The sequence below is a fragment of the Chiloscyllium punctatum genome, chromosome 17, assembly GCF_047496795.1.
Source record: "Chiloscyllium punctatum isolate Juve2018m chromosome 17, sChiPun1.3, whole genome shotgun sequence".
NCBI classification, from domain to species: Eukaryota; Metazoa; Chordata; class Chondrichthyes; order Orectolobiformes; family Hemiscylliidae; genus Chiloscyllium; species Chiloscyllium punctatum.
The window spans coordinates 92411884-92437704 of record NC_092755.1 but is presented as its reverse complement, the minus strand read 5'-3'; the positions used below and the strand labels follow the sequence as shown (position 1 = coordinate 92437704).

The window sequence follows — 25821 nt, the reverse complement described above, 5'->3', positions numbered from 1 at the left end:
TTATAAATACAAAGCAATGCAAGAAATACAATGCCTTTCACATTACAAATTGCACATTACAATTGGATGGTAATATTTTTAAATTATACATTTTATTTTACACCTTTGTTTCTGACTTGGAAATGCAGAAGTTGACAGCACATGGAAGAACAAGTGACTTGATTTAAATCAATGAGTTAACTTCTTAAAATCTTTGATCCAGACAGTACAAATTCTGAGCAAGATTCTCAAACATTATCCCAGTTTCTCTATCCACAGATGTTGCCAGACCTGCTAAATTTCTCCAACATTTTCTATTTTAATTTCTGATCTTCAACATTGGCAGAACATAGCTTTTATTTGAGTTTACAAATTGTTTGTTTTATTTAATGACATATAGGTTCCCAATTTTATACCTGGATTAATGTAAAATATTTACAAGGATGGTGCCAGGGCTGGAAGGTTTGAGCTATAGGAAGAGGCTGAATAGGCTTGGATATTTTCCCTGGAGTGTCAGAGGCTGAGGGGTGGCCTCATAGAGGTTTATAAAATTATAAGGGGCATAGTTAGCGTGAATAGCCAAAGTATTTTTACCAGGTTAGGGGAGTCCAAAATTAGAGGGCATAGGGTTAAGGTGCATGTATGGAATGAGCTGCTAGAGGAGGTGGTGGAGGCTGGTACAAATACAACATTTACAAGGCATCTGGATGGATACATGAATAGGAAGGGCTTAGAGGGATATGGGCCAAATGTTAATAATGGGACTAAATTAATTTAGGTTATCTGGTCAGCATGCATGAGTTTGACTGAAGGGTCTGTTTCTATGACTTTATATGTTTCCCAGATTGCTTCAATGGCTTTTAAGCCAATTGAGAAACATAAAATGAAAATTTTTACACATGATTCTAATTGGTCAAGTTTCTGGCTTAAGTGTCATCAGAATCCAAATAAAGATTTCAGTCAATACAAAGCAGGAGCAAACAGTAATTATGTCAATCGTTAACATTTCACGAAAGTAAGATTAATGTTATATAACATAATTCATACGAAAGAGTCAATTTGAGCTAAGATAAATCATTGGCCACTATAAGATATAACACAACTACGGGCTGCAGCATCGAACTTGTGGCAATTTCTGTTAGGCAACTATAGTTGGGGGAAGTAACTGATGGATACATTATCCTGATGAAGATGTAAGCGCACAACTTAACTCTAGTTTAGCCCTAGTTAATATGTCTAATGGCTAATGTAACCTGTGTATGGTTACCGAAATGTAGTAAACTGGATCCTGTATTATTACTCTTTACTCTTTGATGGGATATGGGCTTTACCAGCAAAGGCAGCATTTGTTGTCTATCCCTATTTCCCCAAAAATTGAATGGTTTGCAAGGCCATTTCAGAGAGAAGTTAAGAGTCAACCACATTGCTGTAAGTTGGGAACTATATGTAGGCCACACCAGGTAAGAATGGCAGATTTCTTCCCCAAAGAGTATTACTGAACCAGATGGGTTTTTATTGTAATCAATGAAATCTCTATTACTGAGAAACTAACTTTCAATTACAGAAATAGTCATTGAAATTCCACCAAATGCAATAGTGGGATTTGAACCAATGCCATCAGAACGTTAGGTTGAAACCCTGCATTACCATTCAAAAGACATTGTCACAATGCTACTGACAACCATATCTAAGTCAAGAGTCTCTTTTGCTGAGAGTTAATTGTGATATATTCTTCACCACAGACTACTAGAAAGTCTGAAAACTAGCAAAAGACGAAGGATTGGTGGCAGCATTACTGTTTGGTACAGAAGCCTTCTTATCATTATTCTAATCTATTTGACCCTCCTTTTTTGAAGTTTGGAAAATACAGTCCTGATCAGCTGCTGAAAAGCTGCAATATGTGCAGACTTTCTCTTTCACCTCTGAATCATGTTTTCAATACCAGTCCAATTGATGAGCTATAATGTACCTTTCTGCTAATTGTAATATGCAACATGAAATGGGTTTAGGTGATGTGAGTGCTAGAGAATCCATGTTAACAGGACAAAACTGATAGTAATTTGACACAAACTTGTCAACGTAATTTAGAGGACATAAAGCTACTGGCAAAGACACATGCATCTCCATCAAGGATGGACACCTCAGCACCACACTCTACTGCAAACCCACAGACAACCTCACAATGCTACACTTCTGCAGCTTCCACCCAAAACATATTAAAACAGCCATCCCCTATGGACAAGCCCTCCGCATACACCGGATCTGCTTAGATGAGGAGGAATGTGACGGACACCTAGAAGTACTCAGGGATGCCCTCACAAGAACAGGGTACGATGCCCAACTCATCGACCACCAGTTCCGACGTGCCACAGCAAGGAACTGTAATGACCTCCTCAAGAGACAGACACATGCTGCAACCAACAGAGTACCCTTCGTTGTTCAGTATTTCCCAGGAGCTGAAAAACGATGCCATGTTCTTTGTGACGTGCAACACATTATCAATGATGTTGTGGTTCTGTTCGCCGAGCTGGTAATTTGTGTTTCAAACGTTTCATCCCCTGTCTAGGTGACATCCTCAGTGCTTGGGAGCCTCCTGTGAAGCGCTTCTGTATTGTTTCCTCCGGCATTTATAGTGGTTTGTATCTGCTGCTTCTGATTGTCAGTTCCAGCTGTCATTGCAGTGGCTGGTATATTGGGTCCAGGTCAATGTACTTATTGATTGAATCTGTGGATGAGTGCCATGCCTCTAGGAATTCCCTGGCTGTTCTCTGTTTGGCTTGCCCTATAATAGTCATGTTGTCCCAGTCGAATTCATGTTGCTTGTCATCTGCGTGTGTGGCTACTAAGGATAGCTGGTCGTGACCCAATATACCGGCCACTGCAGTGGACAGCTGGAACTGACAACCGGAAGCGGCAGAGACAAACCACTATAAATGTCTGAGGAAACATCACAGAAGCGCTTCACAGGAGTCTCCCAAGCACTGAGGATGTCACCTAGACAGGGGACGAAACGTTTGCAACACAAATTCCCAGCTCGGCGAACAGAACCACAACAATGAGCACCCGAGCTACAAATCTTCTCCCAAACTTTGAACATTATCAATGAGGATGAGCTCCTCACCAAGACCTTCCCCAAACCTCCACCACTTGCGTTTAAACAACCGCTAAACCTCAAACAGATTGTTGTTCGTAGCAAGCTGCCTGGCTCTCAGGACAACTCCATACAACCCCGTCACGGTAGGCACTGCAAGACGTGTCAGAGTGTGGACATTGATACCACTATTACGCGTGGGAACACCTCCCACCTTGTACATGGCAGGTACTCATGTGACTCAGCCAACGTTGTCTATCTTATACGTTGCAGGCAAGGATGCCTGGAGGCATGGTACATTGGGGAAACCGAGCAAAGGCTACAACAATGGATGAATGGGCACCGCACAGCAATCAACAGACAGGAGGGTTCCCTCCCAGTTGGGGAACACTTCAGTGGTCCAGGACATTCGACCTTGGACCTTCGGTTGACCATCCTCCAAAGTGGACTTTGGGACAGGCAGCAGAGGAAAGTGGCCGAGCAGAGGCTGATAGCTAAGTTTGATACCCATAGGGAGGGCCTCAACCCGGACCTTGGGTTCATGTCACATTACAGGTGACCACCATTGCACTACACACACACACAGATATTCCTACACACACACACACACTCACACACACACACACACACACACACACACACACACACACACACACACACACTTTCTCACACTCACAACCCCCAACCCAGACAGACAGACAAAGACCCACGTACACACATATATTTTGTGGGGTGAATTTGTACTTGCAGGGTTACATTGTACTTTAATCAAAAACTGCATGAATTCATGTAGAACTCCGTTATCTCAATTTTTAGATTAGAATCAATCTAAACATCATGGCATAGACAGAGAACACAGGGGGCCAACACCTTCAACATATTGTCTGGCTATCACCATTGTTAACAGTTAACCTGAGAATGCAACTTTTTAAAAAAAGGTTTTGTGATTTACACATGAAAGAAGTGAAACTATCATGGTATTCTATCAGATGAAAGGCTTAACAGACAATCAATTTTTCAATGTATAATTTCAGTCACATCACACTGAAATGTTTTGCTATAAATTGTGTGTGTTAGGATTGAGTCCTCCACTACCACCTGATGAAGGAGCAACGCTCCGAAAGCCAGTGTGCTTCCAAATAAACCTGTTGGACTATAACCTGGTGTTGTGTGATTTTTAACTTGGCAAAGTAAATGTGTATGTGTGGTCCAATAGGTGATGTTTTTATGAGGCATAAAGGCAGAAGAGGGGATTTACTCTTCAGCTTTCACATCTAATCTTCGAGTGCTTAAAGTTGGTTCTGTATACTGATTTTTAAAATACTCATTCATGGGATAAGGGCATCACTGACAAGGTCAGCATTTATTCCCCATCTTTAATCACCCAGGGACAGTTAAGAGTCAACCACACTGCTATGCATCTGGATTCATATATAGGTCAGACCAGGTAAGTTTCCATCCCTAAAGGGTGTTAGTGAACCAGATAGATTTTTTCCCCAATCAATAATGGATTCATGGTCATCATTAGACTTCTAATTCCGGATTTTTATTGAATTTAAATTCCACAACCTGCTGTGGCAGGATTTGAACCTGCCCACCACTCCCCCCCCACCTGCCAAAATACTACTGGGTCTCTGGATTAACAGTCCAGCAACAATATCACCAGACCATTGCTTCCACAATGTATCCCATTTATTCTGCTAAGATCTGTTTAAGTATCAGCCATTGCGCAGTTGTTAGCACTCTCATCACTGAGGCAGAAAACAGAGATTCGAATCCTATTCAAAAGACTAGTGCATCAAAATTTAGGCTGACATTTCAATGCTGTCATGAGGGACTTCTACATTGTCAGGTTATGAGTTTAAACAAAGATTCTTTCATTTTAACATTAAAATATCAATGACTCTATTTTGAAGTTAAAAATCACACAACACTAGGTTATAGTCCAACAGGTTTATTTGGCATCACTAGCTTTCGAGGCGCTCCTTCTGCATCAGGTGGTTGTGGAGTATCACCATAAGACACAGAATTTATAACAAAAGGATTACAGCGTCATGGAGCTGTAATGATATATTCAACAACTTTAGTTAAAAATCACATAACACCAGGTTATAGTTCTTAAACAAATTTGGATTAAGTCATGACCTTTTAGAATGGGATGTGGTGGTTTAGATTCTTTAATATGTAAATCCCAGAATTACATTCTCAAGGTGGTGTCAGTTTATCTAATAATAGGTGGCATCTTGACTCAGACAATGCATTAAATGTGTGAAGGTAAAGTCTGTACCAATGTTGAGTCAATTCTATTCCTAAAGTGGGGCTTACAGAATCTTACATGGATTTATGCAGTTTTTGAACAAAACAAAATGTAATTCTGCAAGTACAAATTCACCCCATAAACTCATACTTGTGCGCGTGCCGAGAGACAGAGTATGTGAGTGTGTCTGTGTGGGTGGGAGCACATATGAAAGAGCATGTGTATGTTTGTGTAAGCTTGGTCAAGTATGTGTATGAATGTAATGGGGTATAAGCCTGTGAGAGGGTGCGTGTGTGGGGGTGAGTGCAAGGGGGTCCATGTGTGTTTATGAGAGAGAGCTTGTGTATGGGAGATGGTTTGCGTGAGTGTGTGAGTATATAGGTGTATGTGTATTTGTGTGAGAGAGAGGGGAAGAGAGAGTGAATAGTGCAATGGGGTCACCTGTAGTGTGACATGAACCGAAGGTCCTGGTTGAGACCATTCCCATGAGTATCCAACTTGGCTATCAGCCTCTGCTTGGCCACTTTGCATTGTTGCTTGTCCCAAAATCCACCTTGGAGGATAGTCTCTCGGAAGTCCAAGGCCAAATGTCCTAGACCGCTGAAGTGTTCACCAATTGGAAGGGAAGAGTCCTGTCTGGTGATCGTTGCACAGTGTACATTAATCCATTGTTGTAGTGTCTGTTCAATATCGCCAATGAACGCTCAGTTTCACTCAGTGCATCCTTGCCTGCAGTGTATGAGACAGACAACGTTGTCCAAGTCACGAGTGCCTGCCACATACATGGTTGGAGCTGTCCTCACGTGTAATGGTGGTATCTGTGTCGACACTCTGACACATCTTGCAGCGGCTGCTGTGACAGGGTTGTACAGTGTTGTCGTCGATGTTGTCCTGAAGGTTGGGCAGGAATAACTGTTCTGAGGACCTTGCTATGTGCAAATTGGCAGCTGCATTTTTACGTTGCATAGAATCATAGAGTCATGGAAACAGATCCTTCAGTGCAACTCGTACAGGCTGACCAGATATCCTAAATTAACCTAGTCCTATTTGCCAGCATTTGACCCATATTCCTCTAAACTCTTCCTTTTCATATACTCATCAAGATGACTTTTAAGTATTGCAATTATACCAGCCTCCACCACTTCCTCTGGCAGCTCATTCCATACATGCACCACTCCCTGCGTGAAAAATTTGCCCTTAGGTCCCTTTGAAATCTTTTTCCTCTCACCTTAAACCTATGCCCTCTAAGTTTGGACTCCACTACCCCGTGGAAAAGACTTTGGCTATTAACCCTAACCATGCCCTTCATGATTTTATAAGCTTCAATAAGGTCATCCCTCAGCCCATGACATTACAAGGAAAATAGCCCTAGTCTGTTCAGCCGCTCTCCGAGGCTCAAACCCTCTAACCCTGGCATTATCCTTGTAAATCTTTTCTGAACCCTTTCAAGTTTAACAATATCCTTCCTATAGCAGGGAGACCAAAACTGAATGCAGTATTCCAAATGTGGCCTAACCAATGTCCCTACAGCCTCAACATGACCTCTCAACTCCTATACTCAATGCACTTACCAAAAAAGGAAAGCATATCAAATGTCTTCTTCACTATCCTGTCTAAATGCGACTCCACTTTCATGGAACTATGAACCTGCACACCAAGGTGTCTTGGTTCAGCAACACTCCCCAGGACCTTATCATTAAGTGTATAAGTCCTGCCTGATTTGCCTTTTCAAAATTCAGCACCTCACATTTATCTAAATTAAACTCCATCTGCCACACCTTGGCCCATTGGCCCATCTGATCAAGGTCTTGTTGAACTCTGAGGCAACTTTCTTCACTGTCCACAACACACCAATTTTGGTGTCATCTACAAACTTACTAACTATACCTCCAATTTTCACATCCAAATCATTTATATAAATGACAAAAAGCAGTGGACCCAACACTGATCCTTGTGGCACACTGATGGTCACAGGCCTCCAGTCTGAAAAGCAATATTCCACCATCACCCTTTGTGCCATACTTTCGAGCCAGTTCTGAATCCAAATGGCTAGTTCTCACTGTATCCAATGCTATCTAACCCTGTTAACCAGGGGAAAGTGAGGACTGCAGATGCTGGAGATCAGAGCTGAAAATGTGTTGCTGGAAAAGTGCAGCAGGTCAGGCAGCATCCAAGGAGCAGGAGAATCGACGTTTCGGGCATGAGCCCTTCTTCACCCCATAAACTCATACTTGTGCGCGTGCCGGAGAGACAGAGTGGGTATGTGTATGTGAGTGTGTCTGTGTGGCCTGATCTGCTGCGCTTTTCCAGCAACACATTTTCAACCCTGTTAACCAGTCTACATGCAAAACCTGGTTGAACACTTTATTGAAGTCCATATAGATTACATAGCTGGACTGTTCATCCAGAGACCTGGGGAACTGGGTTCAAATCCTGCCATGGCAGATGGTGAAATTTGACTTCAATAAAAATCTGGAATTAAGAGTCTAACGATGGCCACAATTCCATTGTTGATTGTTGGAGAAACCCATCTGGTTCACTAATATCCTTAGGGGAGGAAACTGCTATTCTTACCTGATCTGGCCTAAATGTCACTCCAGACTTATAGCAATGACGTTGACTCTTAACTGTCCTTTGGACAATTAAGAATGGGGAATAAATGCCTAGCGACAACCTCTTCCCACGAATGAATAAAAAATTTATAAGGAGAAAACATGAACAAAGAATGAGAGAAGTTGAAGTAAACGCAAACAAGAAACTCAATCAAAATCCCATTTTTTCTAACTTTAAATGAGATCACTTATGAAATAACTACAGCTAGTGTGCCGTCATGTCTAGTATAGGTTTCAGAGTTTTACATTGAGGAATGTAACTTTCACTGATTTGACAGTTGCTACATGACTTGAATGTGGGTGAGTGCATTGGGACTGAGCTGCTTGTGGGCACCATGGTTGACTGGCACTGCCAGTGTAGCAGCTGTGGTTCAGAATTGTAACTTTCACATTTTCAATGTGGCCAATTTCACATAGTTTCCTGATTGCTGATCATCTGACAGCAGGGTTGCCCCAGGCTCTAACATGTCATAATTTTTTGGCTATGGGAATGTTGATGCTTAATCTGAAATGACACAGGGAAATGCCTTGGTCCTTCAGCATGGTGATGAACTGTGTTTTGATCAGAAATAAAAGTTATATGATACATATGAAAAAAAGAATTCTCTCACCAACTCTTTTATGTACCATTTTTTTAGTGAAACCTGTTAGGGCCCACCAGTACAGATATGGCAACACTGCATTTATACACACATTTGTCAAGCTTTCTCGTTCCACTTGTATCTACATGCATTCAGTAATAATTCATCCTTTTCAATCACCAGAAAACTTAGAACTCCTTGTCTCCTTCAGCCTTTCTTCATTTTATACTTTATGGCCTATAAATTCCATGAAGATTCTATAAATCTCATACAGTAACTTCAGTGGCAAAGTGATAAAGCCTCTGCAGATATAGGATCATGTGCTATGAGAAAAATCTCTGCAGAATTTCAGGCTTGGGATGACTCCATAATCAAATTGTCTGTTTGCTGACCTTTAGTGATCAAAGAGATTTTGTACAAAAGGTTTCCCATAGCAGGATTAACTGCATGTCAGAAGTTTATATCAGGTGAGATCATAGATGATCTCTGGATTGTTTTAACTTCCTGTATGTGCTCATACTCTGATACAATTGACAAATCTCACTCACAGAAGCCACAACAATAACAGGTGTGAAAAATGTCCAGTCTCAAATGGATGTACCAACTTTCTTCTTTGCATTTTCTTTATTTTTTATTTTCACATTTCCATCACCTGAATTCTTTTATGTCTCAATGTTCTTCGATGATTCTGATATAGATGCATTGTTAGGGTGGAAGAGCTATTTTCATATCTGCAGCATGCCAGAAGATTTTATATAGTATATCAAAAAGCAAAGAATTACTCAAAAAAATTAACAAGAGGAGAAAATTTAGAGTACTGTATGAGAGAAGCTAGCCCAAAATTATAAAGACAGATGGTAAGATATTTCTATAAATGTGTTTTAAAGAAAATTTACCAAAGGGAGAATTGGTCCTATAGAATGCGAAACTGGAGAATTGATAATGGAAACTTTAAAAATGGTAGATGAACTAAACAGGTATTTTACATCAATCTTCACTTAGGGGATATAGATAATACCCAGGCGCAGCCCCAAATCATGAAATTAAAGAAATGGCAGAACTCAAAAAAGAATTACAACTACTGTATCAGAAAAATGTTAGAACTATTCTTATCGATATTAAATGGCATGCCATTGCACTTTGAAAAGTTCAAGGTAATCAGACAGCAACTAGGAGAAAGTGAAAACTGCAGATGCTGCAGATCAGAGTTGAGAGTGTGGTGGTGGAAAAACACAGCAGGTCAGGCAGCATCCAAGGAGCAGAAGAATTGATGTTTTGGGCATAAGCCCCTCATCAGGAATGAGCTCATTCCTGATGAAGGGTTTATGCCCAAAACATCGATTCTCCTGCTCCTCAGATGCTGCCCGACCTGCTGTGCTTTGCCACCACCACACTCTCGAATCAGTCAGTAACATCAGGGTTTAGTGATGGGACATCATGAATAACTAACCTATTAGAAAGAAGTACATTCTGTTGAAACTTTCAGTCTTGCTCACTTCAAGATATTTCACAAGAATACAAATTTAAGAGGAAAACCAACATTTATACAGAACTTGGAGAGAGCTTACAAACAGAAAGAACTCAGTACCTGCTTTAACTCAACAGAATAGGTAACAACCACTTGCTGGTTCATTTCTCAAGGCAATGGTCTGATCAATCTGAGTTAACCTACTTGGTTTAAAATGTAAACAAAGTTTTGCTGTTAACTGTCAAACAGCAATATTGAGGATATTTTGCAGGGCAAAACTGCTATCAATTGAAGAGTCCACTTGTCAACCAATGAGCACTTTCCCTTCATGCAGTCTCAATCTTAGTTTTCTCCTTGATTTGGTGTTCTTGTGAAATGTCCTGATAAGAGAAGCTGAAAAACTTTGAGAAAGTGTGTCTTTCTGCAGGAATATTCAATCTTTTGCAGTTCTTGCAACCATGCCATGTCATGCATAGTGAAAACTACCTATTGGCTTGCCTGAAACATGCTGATATTCCTGAAGAAAGAGTTGTCCACAACTGATTGTTGCAGACTGGCATAAGGTTTGGGAGCTGTGTAGCTTGGAGCAGCTACTACATAGATGAAAAGACCACAGTCTAAGTCCTCCTGTCACAGTACATTGGTATTCATCCAAAATGCCTCTCGCTTTATGCACCACAGAATGTTTGATATGAGCCTGAAGCGTGGAGAGATAAGCAAGAGGAGGGTGGGGGTGGGGCGAAAGTAGCATAGAGTACAATAAGTGAGTGGGGGAGGGGATGAAGGTGAGGGAGGAGGGTGGAGTGGATAGGTTGAAAAGAAGATAGGCAAGTAGGACAAGTCATGGGGACAGTGCTGAGCTGAAAGTTTGGAACTAGGGTGAGGTGGGGGAAGGGGAAATGAGGAAACTGTTGAAGCCCTCAGACCCCACCCCTCCAACCATAACAAGGACAGAACGCCCCTGGTGCTCACCTTCCACCCAACCAACCTTCACATAAACCAAATCATCTGCCGACATTTCTGTCACCTCCAAAAAGACCCCACCACCAGGAATATATTTCCCTCCCCACCCCTTTCCGCCTTCCGCAAAGACCGTTCCCTCCGTGACTACCTGGTCAGGTCCCCCTACAACCCACCCTCCCATCCTGGCACCTTCCCCTGCCACCGCAGGAACTGTAAAACCTGTGCCCACACCTCCTCCCTCACCTCTATCCAAGGCCCTAAAGGAGTCTTCCACATCCATCAAAGTTTTACCTGCACATCCACTAATATCATTTATTGTATCCGTTGCTCCCGATGCGGTCTCCTCTACATTGGGGAGACTGGGCGCCTCCTAGCAGAGCGCTTTAGGGAACATCTCCGGGACACCCGCACCAATAAACCACACCGCCCCGTGGCCCAACATTTCAACTCCCCCTCCCACTCTGCCGAGGACATGGAGGTCCTGGGCCTCCTTCACCGCCACTCCCTCACCACCAGACGCCTGGAGGAAGAACGCCTCATCTTCCGCCTCGGAACATTTCAACCCCAGGGCATCAATGTGGACTTCAACAGTTTTCTCATTTCCCCTTCCCCCACCTCACCCTAGTTCCAAACTTCCAGCTCAGCACTGTCCCATGACTTGCTCTACCTGCCTCTCTTCTTTTCCACCTATCCACTCCACCCTCCTCCCTGACCTATCATCTTCATCCCCTCCCCCACTCACCTATTGTACTCTATGCTACTCTCTCCCCACCCCCACCCTCCTCTAGCTTATCTCTCCACGCTTCAGGCTCACTGCCTTTATTCCTGATGAAGGGCTTTTGCCCAAAACGTCGATTTTACTGCTCCTCGGATGCTGCCTGAACTGCTGTGCTCTTCCAGCACCACTAATCCAGAATCTGGTTTCCAGCATCTGCAGTTATTGTTTTTACCTCGCTTCTAAGGTTTGCCAGCCACACTACCAAGTCTAAAAACTGTACAAAACTCTTCAGGCATATGGTACAAAAGCATAAGTTTTGTTGTAAATAATACTTATAATTTAGTGCCATATGCTGCATTGAAGTGTTTGAACTGTATTGCATTTATGTAATAGTTAAAATTTGATATTACATGATACACTTTGTCAAACGTCTATGAGCTGACTATGTATCTTGAGAAACAAAGACAGAAACACTGGATGGATCCTTTACATCCTTGATCCTTATTCTTGTGAATAACTCATTGGTTGCTTCCTTTCAAATCAACAGAATCCCATTTCTGTAACCTTCTTCTTGTGTTTTATTTTCCAGTTCTTCATCAGTCTGATATTGCTTCTCATCCCTTTTCCAGCTCAGCTGTCATCTTTCCTGTCATGAAAGGTCCAGACTGCACACAATATTTCCAGTATGGTCTGACAAACTGTCTACTCCTTTCTTACGTTCACATGACTCAACAGCCTCAAATCAACAGATCATTTTGTGTTAAAAGATCAAACTGTTTCTTTGCTGAAACCATTCATTTAAGTTCCTTTTAGTTTAGGAACTCAGAACAGTGTTGGATTATTACATCAGAACTGGATGGTGTTGACAGAAAGGAAATGGATTTACACATCCCAGATGATTCACTTCCTCCCTGCAATCTGAAATGTATACTTTTTTGAAAATAAAGCTCAAATGAAAATAAAAAGTTTGCTTGGTTTGGAAGGAAACTGGAGTATGTTACCGAATGGGACTTTTTCATTTTTAACGTTTCTCCTCAGGATATTGAGTGCAGTCTCCAGGTATGAGCTTACAGTGAGTGTCAATTAGCTTTTCAATCATAGTCACAGTCACCTCCAAAACCAGACGTGTCCTCATCCAACACCCACATGTATACATTCTCAACAGGACCAACTAACTCACTTTGGGACAAGGCATTCTTGATGATTTTCCCTCACTATTGCCAAATAGTACTAAGGCTAATTGCAGCACCCCCAAATGTTATGCCAGCTGAGATCAGCTAATTTAACATGGGGAAAGGATCATTCCTGATATGTATAAATGACAGATGTCAAAAAAGCCAAGAGTGAATTATTACCTGAATCTTTTTGCCCATTGTCCAGTTGATTTGTGTGTAGAAAGACTGAAACAAGAGATGGAAATGTGCTGATAACTACTGACATAATCTCAAAGCAATTCAGATGAATTGGCAAACTCTTTAACTCAATATGTTTGCTGAACTTTCAGTGTCTCTAACAGATTTGGGAAGGTCAGTGGCTGAATGTGTGTAATACCTTTCTGCAATTGATCAAGAAAACCATCAGTTGCAGCCCTGGGATCTATGTTTCCATCTTGCTTGGCCATGTTTCAGCTCTTTTAGCAACTTCCTGTTGAGAGGTTTTGTTAAGTGTGATAAGAAATAAGTGCAGGTGATGTTTGAGTTTCTGACTAAGCCAATTGATGCATCCGTTAAAAATTAAGAATGGATGTCATTTTACACATTCCATATTTTGACTTAAAATTTTAATTAAATGAAGGGGCCACAATTTGGATGCACTTACATTCTATACAGGAGCTACCTTATCTGCAACTCAGTTTTCCATCTAATGATCTAATTTCTGCTTCACTGTTGACCCCAGTTTAAAAAAAATCACTAATTATTAAGTAGGCAGTTTTGCCAAGACATGATAGAGAAGGACACTTGCTTAGTTTGTTTTAGGCATCCTGCTAATGGACTCATGACAATATGCCCAATATAATGCCAATCTGTTGACTTGGATTACATCTGTGTGTAAGTCAAACCTGCCTGACAGTTCCAGCAGCAAATCCCAGAACCATTAATAACCCTTACATTTTAAATGGCAGGACTAAAGTAATGGTCAAACCAAACTGCATTAAATATATTTGTACGCTAATCTTCATGCAGCATGATTTCAAAGCCATGACAACAACTTCCATTTGTATTGTATCTTTAACATAATAAAATGTTCTAATGCATTTCACAGGGAGAAAATATCAAGTAAAATCAACATGGAACCACTTAAAGAAATATTCTGTTTTGAAGAGCCTCTGAATAGCTATGAGAGCTTTCATCTTCTTTAGGAGTCACTGAGTGGATAAAGGTTATTTCTATACTAGGAGGCTCCAAAAACTGAGATAAATTATTCAGTCTCATGCAACCAAAGAAGCCATGTGCAAAATAGTATTATGCAAACAGGTTTGCCTATGCTATTCTGCCCAGATACATGATATATGACAACTTGAAAAGGAAAACATTTTAATGGAGGAATAAATGAAATGAAGCTCATCAATATGTGAACATGTTGGTTTCTTGAAAATGTCAGATGTGATGTTCAAAGGATAATCATGTGTTATCATGCTGCCCTCTGTTGTTTTGAATTATACAAGCAAGTGGGCTGAATATTCATGAGTAATGCTCCAGATAAGATAATATATTGCAGAAAACAAATAGGGAAGAAGATATTAGGTTAAGTTGTGAAGGGAAAAATTACATCTGATGTCATGTGGCTCTTCACATTGCTGAACGTAAGGTACATATGAAAACAAAAGCTCAGTCATTCTGTGATTGGAAGACTGTACTTCTTGTCTGAGTGGATGTGTCAAGCTACCTTCCTCATGTAAGTCTAGTCTATAATTTATTTTGCACTTGCGTATTATTTCTGTGCTGATAAATTCTTAACTTCTAAAAATTGTTGTGGTTCATTGTGTCATGAGTAGACATACAGGTATTAACAAGGACAGCAATATTTTAAATGTCTTTTCTATATGATGTAATTGAAAACCATTTCCCAAATATTTCAAAGAGTACATATAATACTTAATACTCAACTATACAGACCAGAAAACTTCAACTTTGATCTTGATTCGCAGTTAGATCACCTCCGCTTTGACAGAGATAGGAGCGATGTGATTGGCTCGCTGTGCAGGAGTTCTTCTTCTTGAGTTCCCTACTGGAAAGCACCCACACTACACTGCCAGAATTCTCCGCAAAGGCAGAGCAAGGAGGTAGGTCACACTGAGGATCAAACCTTGTTTCATTGGCACCAACCTGATAAACACTGGCTATTCAGCTAATGAAGCCAACCAAGCCCTAAGTTGCTATAGCAACTTTTATAGCATGTTGCAGTTGGATCTATGGATAGTGAAGGTACAGGCTTCAATTTCTTTCTGCCATGTGGCAGACTGGAAATCATCCCATGCTCGCCAACTGCCATTGGGATATGGTCAGATAGATTTACAAGTTGATCCTCCACCTCTTTCGCTGAATTAAGAAGGCGCCTCCTTGGCTAGCAAGCTCTGGAGTGGGATTTGAACCCAGAGCTTCTGGCTCTGAGGCAGCGATGCTACTCACTACACCACTAGACATGCTTAAGTGTTAAAGAGGGGGAAATCAGCCAGTGATCCCAAATGCAATCCACTGAACCCTCTTCGACATTGCACGCTTGTGGGAGATCTGGGCCTCGCTTGTGTGCTGTCCCCATGATCCTACTGTCACTGATTATATTCACAACCATGAAGAAATACTGCTATGTTGAAGCTACTGGAGGACTGTGAATATGTGAGAGTCTCTGCACGTACAAGGTAAAAGAACAAAAACGGAAAAGAATAAATAAAATGTGCAAAAGCTTTCAATTGTACACAAAAACATAAACACTAGAGCTGCCTGTGTCTGTAATCTATACCAGTTTGGCACCTGCTATCATTCAGAACATTGTTGCTTTTGTCAGTGACAAAATTCTATTGTGAATATTGGAACAGTTTTCCACTGGATCCTTTTCTCTTATGATCAGGAAACAAGCGAGACTGAATTTGCTCAACTGACAAATCACAAATGAAACCAACAAGGCTTTGGAAAGTGTCATTAGATTAAAAATAGAACAACACACTGTATAATGTAAACATTCATTCATGAACTATTTGATCTTCCAGGAGCTCAGCTGCAGTGATTTCAATGCAGCAGTAAATGCTTTGTCATCAGTTTGTTCTCACTGCCACTATAATAAGCTAATGTCTCGGGTAGGCAGTTTCAGTACTGTACACTGACAAGCTGAATCAGAATTAGCCTCTCCTTAATGATGTTATTAAGATATAACAACAAAAAAGTATCTTACAATTCAGATTGTTATACACAACAGCTAAGTGATTCCTAACTCTTCTAAATTCCAATTGAAACAAGCCCAACCTGACCAATCTGTCTACATAAGATAACCCATTCATTCCAGGTATCAATCTAGCAAACCTACTCATAAATGCCTCGAACACATTTATATTCTTCCTTAAATCAGGAGATTGAAATTGCACTGTGGAATTCCATAGTAGTGGTCCCTGTTAAAGTAAAACTTTTCACTTTGCCTGCTCATTTAGAACAACTTTACATTTTCCTACATTATACTATATCTGCCATACTTTTGCCTAATTACTCAGCAACATCCTTATGTTTGCTTCACAATACACTTTCCTAACTATCTTAGTGCTACCTGCAAATTTAGCTACTCCCCTCATCAACATAATCAAAAAGGGAGCGAGGTGGAAAACAGGATACCATAGGCCAGTTAGGGTGACATCTGTCATTGAGAAAGTATTAGAATCAATCACTCTGTACTTAAAGAACCTCATGTAATCAGGAAGAGTAAGTATGGCTTTGTCAAGGAGAAATTATGATTAACCATTTTATTGGAGTCCATTGAAGGAGTATCAAGTGTTGTAGGTAAAGGGGAGCCAGTACACATGTTGTGTTTGGACTTCCAGAAGACATTTGGCAAGGTATCATATCAATGACTATAGCAAACAATAAAAGCCTGTGATATAGAGATAACACATTTGCATGGAGAGAAAATTGGCTGGCTGACAGAAAGCAGGGCCAGTCTCTGAGGGATTGGCAGGATGAGACAAGTCAAATCCCACAGTGGTTTGTGCTGAGGTTTAAACATTTTATAAATTACAGCAATTACTTGTTGGTCTGGGGAGACATGTAGGCCAGCAGATGCCTTTCACTAAAGGAGCATTAGCGAACCAGGTGAGTTTTTGTGACAGTAGTAACATAGTCATTAATATGCTAATAACCATTTTTTAAAAACTGAATTCAAATTTCACCATCTGCTATCGGAAATTTGAGCCTATGTTCCCAGAGGCTGGGAATCAGAATTATTAGTCCACTCCCCTGATTTCCTTATATCTACCATATATTTCCCAATCTCACTCTCTGGAGGACCAATACCAATTTATAAACCCTTTTAATTTTTAAAAGTCTGTGACATGCATGAAGTGGTTTTAAAATGGGTATTCATCACTTCTGCTGTGTAAACAACCTCATAATCTGCAACAGTAACAGCATTTCAAAGTAACTCATTGTAAGTTTAAATACTTGGAACATCTTTCAGGGAGACAAAAGTTGCTAAAAGAAAGCATGTCTATTTTGACTTTGGAAAAGACCATAAGACATAGGAGCAGAAATGAGGCTATTCAGCCCATCGAGTTTGCTCCACTATTCAATCTGCTGATAAGTTTCTCAATCCCATTTTCCCACTTTCTCCCCATAACCCTTGATCCCCTTGACTGTCAAGAACCTATCTATCTCTGTCTTAAATATACCATCTCCCTCAATGACCCTGGCCTCCATAACCTTCTGTGGCAGTGAATTCCATAGATTCACCACCCTCTGCCTGAGGAGGTTTCTCCTTATCTCCATTCTAAAAGTTACACTCAGGCTGGGCCTTCGGGTCCTAGTCTCTCCTACCAATGGTATCTTCCCAACATTTTCTATGTCCAGGTACTTTAGTATTTGTTAAGTTTCGATTAGTTCCCCCCACACCCCCACTTCTAAACTCCTTCGAGTATAGACCCAGAGTTCTCAAAGGGTCCTCATATGTTAAGCTTTTCATTCCTGGAACCATTCTCGGCAATCTCCTCTGGACTCACTCCAGGGCCAGTAGAGAGATATGGGGCTCAAAACGGTGCACAATACTCCAAATGTGGTCTGACCAGAGCATAACAGAGCTTCAGAAGTACATCTCTGCTTTTATATTCAAGTCTTCTCAAAATAAATGCCAACATTGCATTTGCCTTCCTAACTACTGACTCAAACTGTGAGTTTACCTTGAGAGAATCCTGGACTGACACTCCCAAGTCTCTTTGCACTTCAAACTTCTGAATATTCCCCCATTTAGAAAATAGTCATTGCTTCTAATCTTCCTACCAAAGTGCATGACCTCCATCTGCACTTCTTTGCCCAGGTGCACTGAACAATGCAAAGGGTTATGTACGAAAAGTCACATTGTTATGATATACCATCTAGAAATCTAAAAACTAATATCTGGAGTCAGATATTTTTGAAGATTCCTGTGATTTATATTAAGAATTTAGAACAGTACAGCACAGGAACAGCCCCTTCAGCCTACCATGTCTGGGCTGACCATGATGCCATTCTAAACTAATCCCGTCTGCCTGCATTTAGTTTGTATGTTATATATAAATTGACAAGGTATTTGTTGTTTCCCCAGGAAATTAATGAATGTAATCCTGAAATGACCTGGGCCCCATTTATTTCATGGCAAAAGCCCTTCATCAGGAATTCCTGATGTTTTGCCCAAAACGTTGATTTTCCTGCTCCTCGGTTGCTGCCTGACCTGCTGTGCTTTTCCAGCACCACTCTAATCTAGACTCTGATCTCCAATATCTGCAGTCCTTACTTTTGCCCATTATTTCATGTTCTAGTGACCATGCAGCCTGCACCAAATACTGAAATAACATTCTGAGATAATTGTAAATGTGAGCTCATTCAGTTTGACTCTTGTTTTACACGGACTGTCATTAGAAAATGATACTTCCAGAATACTTTACCAGTTCTAACTTTACAAGTAACCCCTATCCTATTGTGCTATTGCCCAATCTACTCCTTTGGTCTCTCTATTGTTTAGGTTAAACAGATAGTTTTGGGCACTTACATTCGATGCCAATACATGGTTGAGTGCATCCCTTATATGGTGAGCAACCCTGACAAAACTTGCAAGACGTTCTCTGTAAAATAATCATATTTATAGAAGGATTAAACTAAGTGTATGAGTGTGCCAGTGTATGTGAACATGTGACAGTTTATGTTCATTGATCCTTCTGCCCTGAACATTGGTATCTTTGAGTTATATGTGTGCTTGTTTGTTGGTATTATTGTCTTTCTGGCATTCAAACCCTTTAGGACTGGGATACATTGACTATCCAAAATGATACAACTTTACGTCAAATCTCATCTGCCCAGCAGCTTTCCTCCAAACCATCAATCAACCTTACTCTACCCCTTCAAATCCATGGCCATTCACTTTGCTCAGATTCTAATAGTTCTAATCAGACAGTTCAGAAATGTTATGTCACATCTCTGGCGCCGGTGAGACTTCTGGTCTCCGGGCTCAGAGGCAGGGACACTACCACAGTGCCACAAGAGCCCCTCTAGTGGACCTATTTATTTTTACAACAATTGGCAATGACATATGATTATTTGTGGTTAGCTTTTTTCAGTAAATTCAAATTTCACCACCTGCTATAATGGGATTAAACCAATGTGCCCAGAATATTACCCTGGAGTTCTAGTTCTAGTCCAGTAGCATGATCAGACATAATGTAATGACACACCTCTGCAACAGGTAGGAGTTGAACCCAGGTCTTCTGTCCCAAAGGTAGGGACACTAAGTGCATCACAAGTGTCCTTATACCGGTGGCCTTTTTTTATGTTCAGAAGTGCTCTTACACACCACTGAACATTGTTTCCTAAAACCAAATCACCCATGGTATTTCTTCCATCTGTTAACCAGTAAATCACCCAATTGAATAATTTATGTGCATCTGTCAAGGTCAATGCAAACCATCAAAGGTGAGGGTGAGGTAGAGAGAGGATAAGGACTGCAAAATCAATATGGAGTTGGCAGGGGAGATAAGGCAATTTAGCCCCTGCAGTGCCCATCTCTGTCTAAAGGCATTGAGTATTGTTGGGCACTGTGTTCTTCTCCAAGCAGACTCTGGCATTAATATGGCAGAAGAGTGGCAGACATGACCCCCTCCACAGCCTGCTGCCGCATATCCATAACCAAGATATACATGATCAAGACTTACAGTTAGGCTGGGAGGCAACCTGCAGAACTATGCTTTTATTAAATTATCTAACCTATTTTTTCTAATCAAGCTGTTGAGTGATGCTATTACATGCTGCTGGAGCAGATGGGACTTGTACCCAGACCTCTTGGCCTAGGGGCATGGACACTACCATTGTGGCACTAGAGGGCCCCCCAGTGGCTAGATGCAATGGCACTCAGGATTGAGCTGACCTGTGGCAGCTTGTGCTTTAAGAATGAGTAATCCTGGAAAATGGCAGCCAGTCCAGGATTTGTCAGTAGCTTATGACTTTCACTCTACCACATACAGAACCTGGCTAACATGTACCCATTTACTGTGTTTTAAATTTGCTAATGATCCCATACACGAACATACCCGCCACAAATTACTCATTGTATTGTTTGAAATAGAATCCACCCCGTATTTATTAAACAGTAACAACGAATCTTCCTGAGTTTCTGATAAAGTGTCAGATGTGAATGATTTACTTCAATGTTGATCTGATCAACAGAGAAGACACGCCGTTTACTGTTGCCTTTTCTGATGGTAATTCATTAATTAAAGCAAAGCACTGCGGATGCTGGAGACTCGAGATAGCAACGAAAAGAAACAGAGAAGTGCTGGAGAAACTCAGCAAGTCTGACGTTTCTCCCAGAGCAGGTGGGCTGAGTGGCCTCCTCAGTGCCCGAACGGTTCTGTCATTCTCACACCCAGTTTCTCTGCCACACACGCACAGACAAACGACGAGAAATTGTTCCTAAACACGTTTCAAATCTGGGCATTTGGAGGGCTTTGAGGGTTAACGCACCATAGAGACAAAAGCAATTTTAAGTTTTCTGTTTTTTTCAAAAGTGAAAATAATTTGCAGATTTGACAGCCAAGAATTACAATGTAGATCCCTGAAGGTTTCTGACTTTCCTGATCTGTATCTTTCACAAGGAGCTTTGAGATTTCGCTAACGGTAGAATTGAACAGGTTCTGAATGACCAAAAAGATGACCAATTTGAATCCTCACAGTTTTCGAGGACACCACACCGACTCTGGGCTCAATTCTCCAGGAGTGGCATCGTTTTTTTTCAACGCTCTTTCCCATTGCAATCTCTCGCTTATTCGAATAATTATTTGTCAATGGTAACAATGAACAAATCCCTTTTTTGATATATAGAAAGGTGTTGGAGCAGGTTGACCTGAACGAACTAGCGATCAAATTAAGTTGTTATTCTTTTCTCAAATGGCAGCATAAATATGAAAGGCTGAATATTTAATCGGAATGGAAAGAAAGCCAGGAGGGATTGCACCAGAACGTGTGAAAATGAAGTGAGGAAGGAGTGTTTGAAATGTGGACCTTTCACTGTTTGGGGCAAAGACCAATATTTTTCTCCTTCGTGTGATATTCACAGATTACTTACAGTGTGGAAAACAGGCCCTTCGGCCCAACAAGTCCACACTGACCCTCCGAAGAGCAACCCACCCAGACCCATTCTCCAACATCTAACATGGCCAATTCACCTCACCTGCACATTTTGGGCTGTGGGAGCACCCGGAGAGAATGTGCAAACTGCACACAGAACAGTTGCCTGAGGCGGGAATTGAACCCGGGTCTCTGGCGCTGTGAGGCAGCAGTGCCGCCCACATTCTACTTGCTGAGCATTTCCACCGTTCCTCGGTTTATTTGTTTAATAACATGTTAAGTGCTTGGCTGCCGAATAAAGAGATTACAATCTCCATACACCCGGTGCAAATGCAGTAACAACGATGGAGTGTATTTGGCTGGGGGCGAGGGATTGCTAAAGGAGGTGGATTTCACCACCAATCCTGATCCATCTCGCACCCTCAGAGAATCAAAGTGACTGACTGGGGCGGGGGGTGGTCATCAAACAGTTCAACAAAGTCTCGTTGAAGCTGACTTGGTGCAGGATACACCTTGAAGTCAGGGACCGAGTAACCGTTTTAATATCCAAACGCTTACATCATTGTTTAAAAGGGACGTGGGTATTGGTCCAGTATGTACCAGTGTCACGGAATTGTTCATTCCGGTTACATTCTTTCCTCAATACTTTGGGACACTTCTAGGACACTCTTAGTTATTCCCGCAGTCGGAATGTGTCTGATTTTAATCCATTCTATTGCACTTGCAATAGTTTTGACTGTTCTGAAGCTGTCTGTCTGACCTGGAGTGTGACTATTAAGAGTACAATTATATTGAAGCATTTATTAAGAGAGGGGAATGCGTGGACAGAAGTTTAATTTTATTGCACTCTTTGTGATTTTCAAGTGGAAATATTTTGTGGAATGCTTTTATAAATTTCATGAATAAAACATAGTTTGCGGAAAACCAACTTTTCGCTGGGCGTTTTAAACGGTAAAAGTCTTGCATTCAGAGATATTTTTGGATCTACTGCTGGTTGTGATTTGGCTTTGGGTGTGGTGATTTCATTTTAAATGGCCAGGTTTTCACCAGGGATTGGTCATTATTCTTTATTTTGACACCTTGCTCTTCACTATTCAGAATGCAAAATATTATTTTGTCAAGCCGGAACATTTGATCAGTATTTCTGGGAAATAAAATCTTTATGATTCGGACGGATCTGCAACTCAGACCAACACTCCTGAAACATTAAGACGGGACTCAAAGCCCGTCGAAATACACGGAGTTGTAACTTGTTTTTAATCAGGTGGAAAGTCACCTGGACCGGAATACTTGAAACGTGTCAGCTGTTGCTGAGGAGGAGAAATAGATTTTAACATTTCAGTGATGAGCACTTGTTGGCCTGAAGAGGAATAGAAGTTGAAAGCCAGGAAATAGGACAGGGCAATGGGACGAGCTGGGTTACTCAAGCAGGTAACTGGCATGGACAGGATGGGCCGAATGGCTGTGCTGCAGCCATTCCGTAAATCTAGGGTTCTCCTACGCTCCATTTGCCTGCAAAATATCCAAAGCAAAACTTCATTTCATATCATTTCGAAAAATACATGTTTAATGTTTAGAAATCGCTATATTCACTTGGTATTCAGTTGAAATCCCTTCCACGCTCCGTCCATCAATCTTTCTACTCCCAGTGTCTACCCATAACTATTAGTTATTTGTTTCTCTGTCTTTCTTGCTCTAATCGTTAATGGGCTTCATAATTTCGTTTCTGCAACAATAGACTTTTCTTTTTAAATACATTTAAATAGAGTTCACAAGCCATCAGTTGTATTCTGTATACTCAGGACTTGTAGCCCACAATAAGTAAAGGGAGCTCGAATTAATTTTTACCCCATCAAACCGGGATTTAATGTTGGCTCTATATATTTAAAGCTAGTCATATGTAGATCGACGAGATAAGATTCATTTTATCATTACAAGTAAGAATGATTTTTGTTAATCTGAGTCGCTTTTGCACGCCCATATATCAAATATCTAGTATGCATTTTTATCGTAATGTAAAAAGGTCATATAAATAGACCCTAAATAAAAACCGAAAGAACTGTGGATGCTGTAAATCAGAAACAAAAACAGAAATTTGTCTCCACAGATGCTGCCAGACCTGCTGAGCTTTTCCAGCAATATCTATTCATGTAGGACCTGTCTCGATGATGAGACGCCCCGATAATCTCTCAAGGAAATGGTTTTGAAAAGTGGTAACGCACTTGTCACCTCAAAACAACACCTACAATTCTGCGCACGTCAATAAACTGAAACGCCGTGGGTGGAAACTAAGCAGGGATAACCCCTACACAAAAACAAGGTACATGGAAAGTGAGTGTAAAAATTCTCACTGAATCCGAGATGCGCTTTTGTTTTTGAAGGGATTACACAAAAGCGAAACGTTACTTTCAGTGGCGTTGCTCTCATGTTGGTTTGGCTTCACGGCCACTTGCTGCCTCCTGTTCGCGCTCTCTGAAGATGCACCCCTCTACCAGAGCGGAATTAAACGCCCAGTTACTGTCACAGGGACCTTCCTTCCTCACTATTCCTCTGCAGTGACCTACTGATGGGACAAGCTGAGCATTGATTGTGGTTTTCTTTTTGAAATTGCAACTTTGAGCCAGTGGGAGTATTCGTGTCCCACCTGTCTGATTGTGCCCAGAGGATTTTTTTTCCCCAGGTGTTCCCGTGATGTTGGATGGTTTAGATTGACGTCACGTCGTCATGGGAACCCGTTAAGTACATTTGCAAAAAAGCTATGTTTTTATTTGTCTCTTTTGTTGCTTTTTAATTACCGACCGGGGACGGCTGCAAGAGCTGGGGCTGGATCGAATAGATTTGGATTTGAACTTTTGCTGTGTTTGGGTCTTTTGGAGTCCTCTCCTACCCAACATAAAGGAGACGATGATTGAGATTTGAAGAGAACACTGTTTGGTATCTGGGTGAACAGACTTGCAGGTCAGAGGCTCATATGGGAAGTGACAGAGAGAGTAAAACACGAGATTGCAGGAACCTTGGCCAAAGTAGGGACACTCCAAAGGGGAGTCCTTCAGCCAACGCTCGCGTCAAGACTTGCCCGGGAAGGAACGGGCTCCTCATGCCAGCCAAGAAGGTCAGGGATTGTGTGGCGCTAGGGGACAATGATTTTGCCTGTGGTGAGCACCGTTCCTCCCCGGGATACGCGGTACTCCCGCAGCCCCAGTCCCCCGGGGCCCCTGGTGCCCACGGAACCCAAATCCAAGCGGCGCCGTTCCGGACACCGGACCAGAGAGACAAATGGGGCAAGAAAATGGACTTCCTGCTGTCAGTCATTGGGTTTGCGGTGGATCTGGGCAATGTCTGGCGCTTCCCCTACGTCTGTTACCAAAACGGTGGTGGTAAGTTTGTGATCAACGGCCTGCAAACCAAACTCTCTGCAAACACATTTCTACATTAATATATCTGAACAAATTACTATACTGATAAAGTATTTACCTTCAGTAATTAATAAATTCAACAGGTTTCTTAGGTGCATTTTAAATCATTTAAGATCACCCCAGCATTGCTTTTAACTTTCGTACGTAATTTGTTTTACTTGTATCCGTTTTAACATACACAAAAAAATTAAAACGATGTTTTAAAATATTCAGCCTCATAGGAGGTGCTGTTATTGTCCAACACAAGCCTTACATTTCTGCCGAGGTATCTTTCCTTTCACAAGATGTAATTGGCTGCAAATCGGAGCTTCCCAAAGCTCTAACGATAATTTTAGTTGCTGTTAGTCTTGCTGTTTAGCCTGGTCACCTCTACTGTGCTACTCACTGATCAACTTCCAATTCACACCACTTATTCCTGGCTAGAAATCTATGCAGTTCGTTGTTTAAATACTTTTAAGTTAGTAATATTTCTGGTCTTTAGCACCTGACCCTATTTTTTTTTAAAAAAGATGTGGGACTGTTAGTGCTCCGCACAGCAACATTTCGTTGCAACAGGGAAGACGTATCATGGCATGTTGAGATTCATAACATAATAGTGCTCTGACATTTTGTTGCTGGGTGGATGGAGGAACAGAGATAATGAACGGGCAGTTTGATCAGTTTGATTGGTTGAACATAAAAGTACAGTTTTGTGGATAGATTGATGGACAGACAGATGGATCGATAGTTAGGCAGCACGGATCGATAAATGGAGAGATGGAACTGAAAGCAATGCTGGACTAATAATTGATACTAAGTGATTATTGATGATCCTGCTGAAATATATCACGAATCGCCAATTGGGTGTCCGTTCGATTCATGACGGCTGAAGCATTATTTAAATTGGTTCAAGGAATTGAAAAAAATTTAGAATATATCAAGAGTAGGAAATGTAGGAAGGTGGCCCAA

At 41.3% G+C, this 25821-nt stretch overlaps 1 protein-coding gene across 1 annotated transcript in view; it reads left to right on the top strand.

Annotated features, from left to right (window-relative positions):
* The first annotated feature begins 24341 nt into the window (after nucleotides 1-24341).
* slc6a4b (solute carrier family 6 member 4b) overlaps nucleotides 24342-25821 on the top strand; it is a 50682-nt gene continuing 49202 nt past the window's right edge. Inside the window, exon 1 of the mRNA XM_072587922.1 lies at nucleotides 24342-24834. Coding sequence (XP_072444023.1) covers nucleotides 24429-24834 — 406 coding nt within the window. The 5' untranslated portion in view covers nucleotides 24342-24428. The remainder of the gene's footprint in view (nucleotides 24835-25821) is intronic.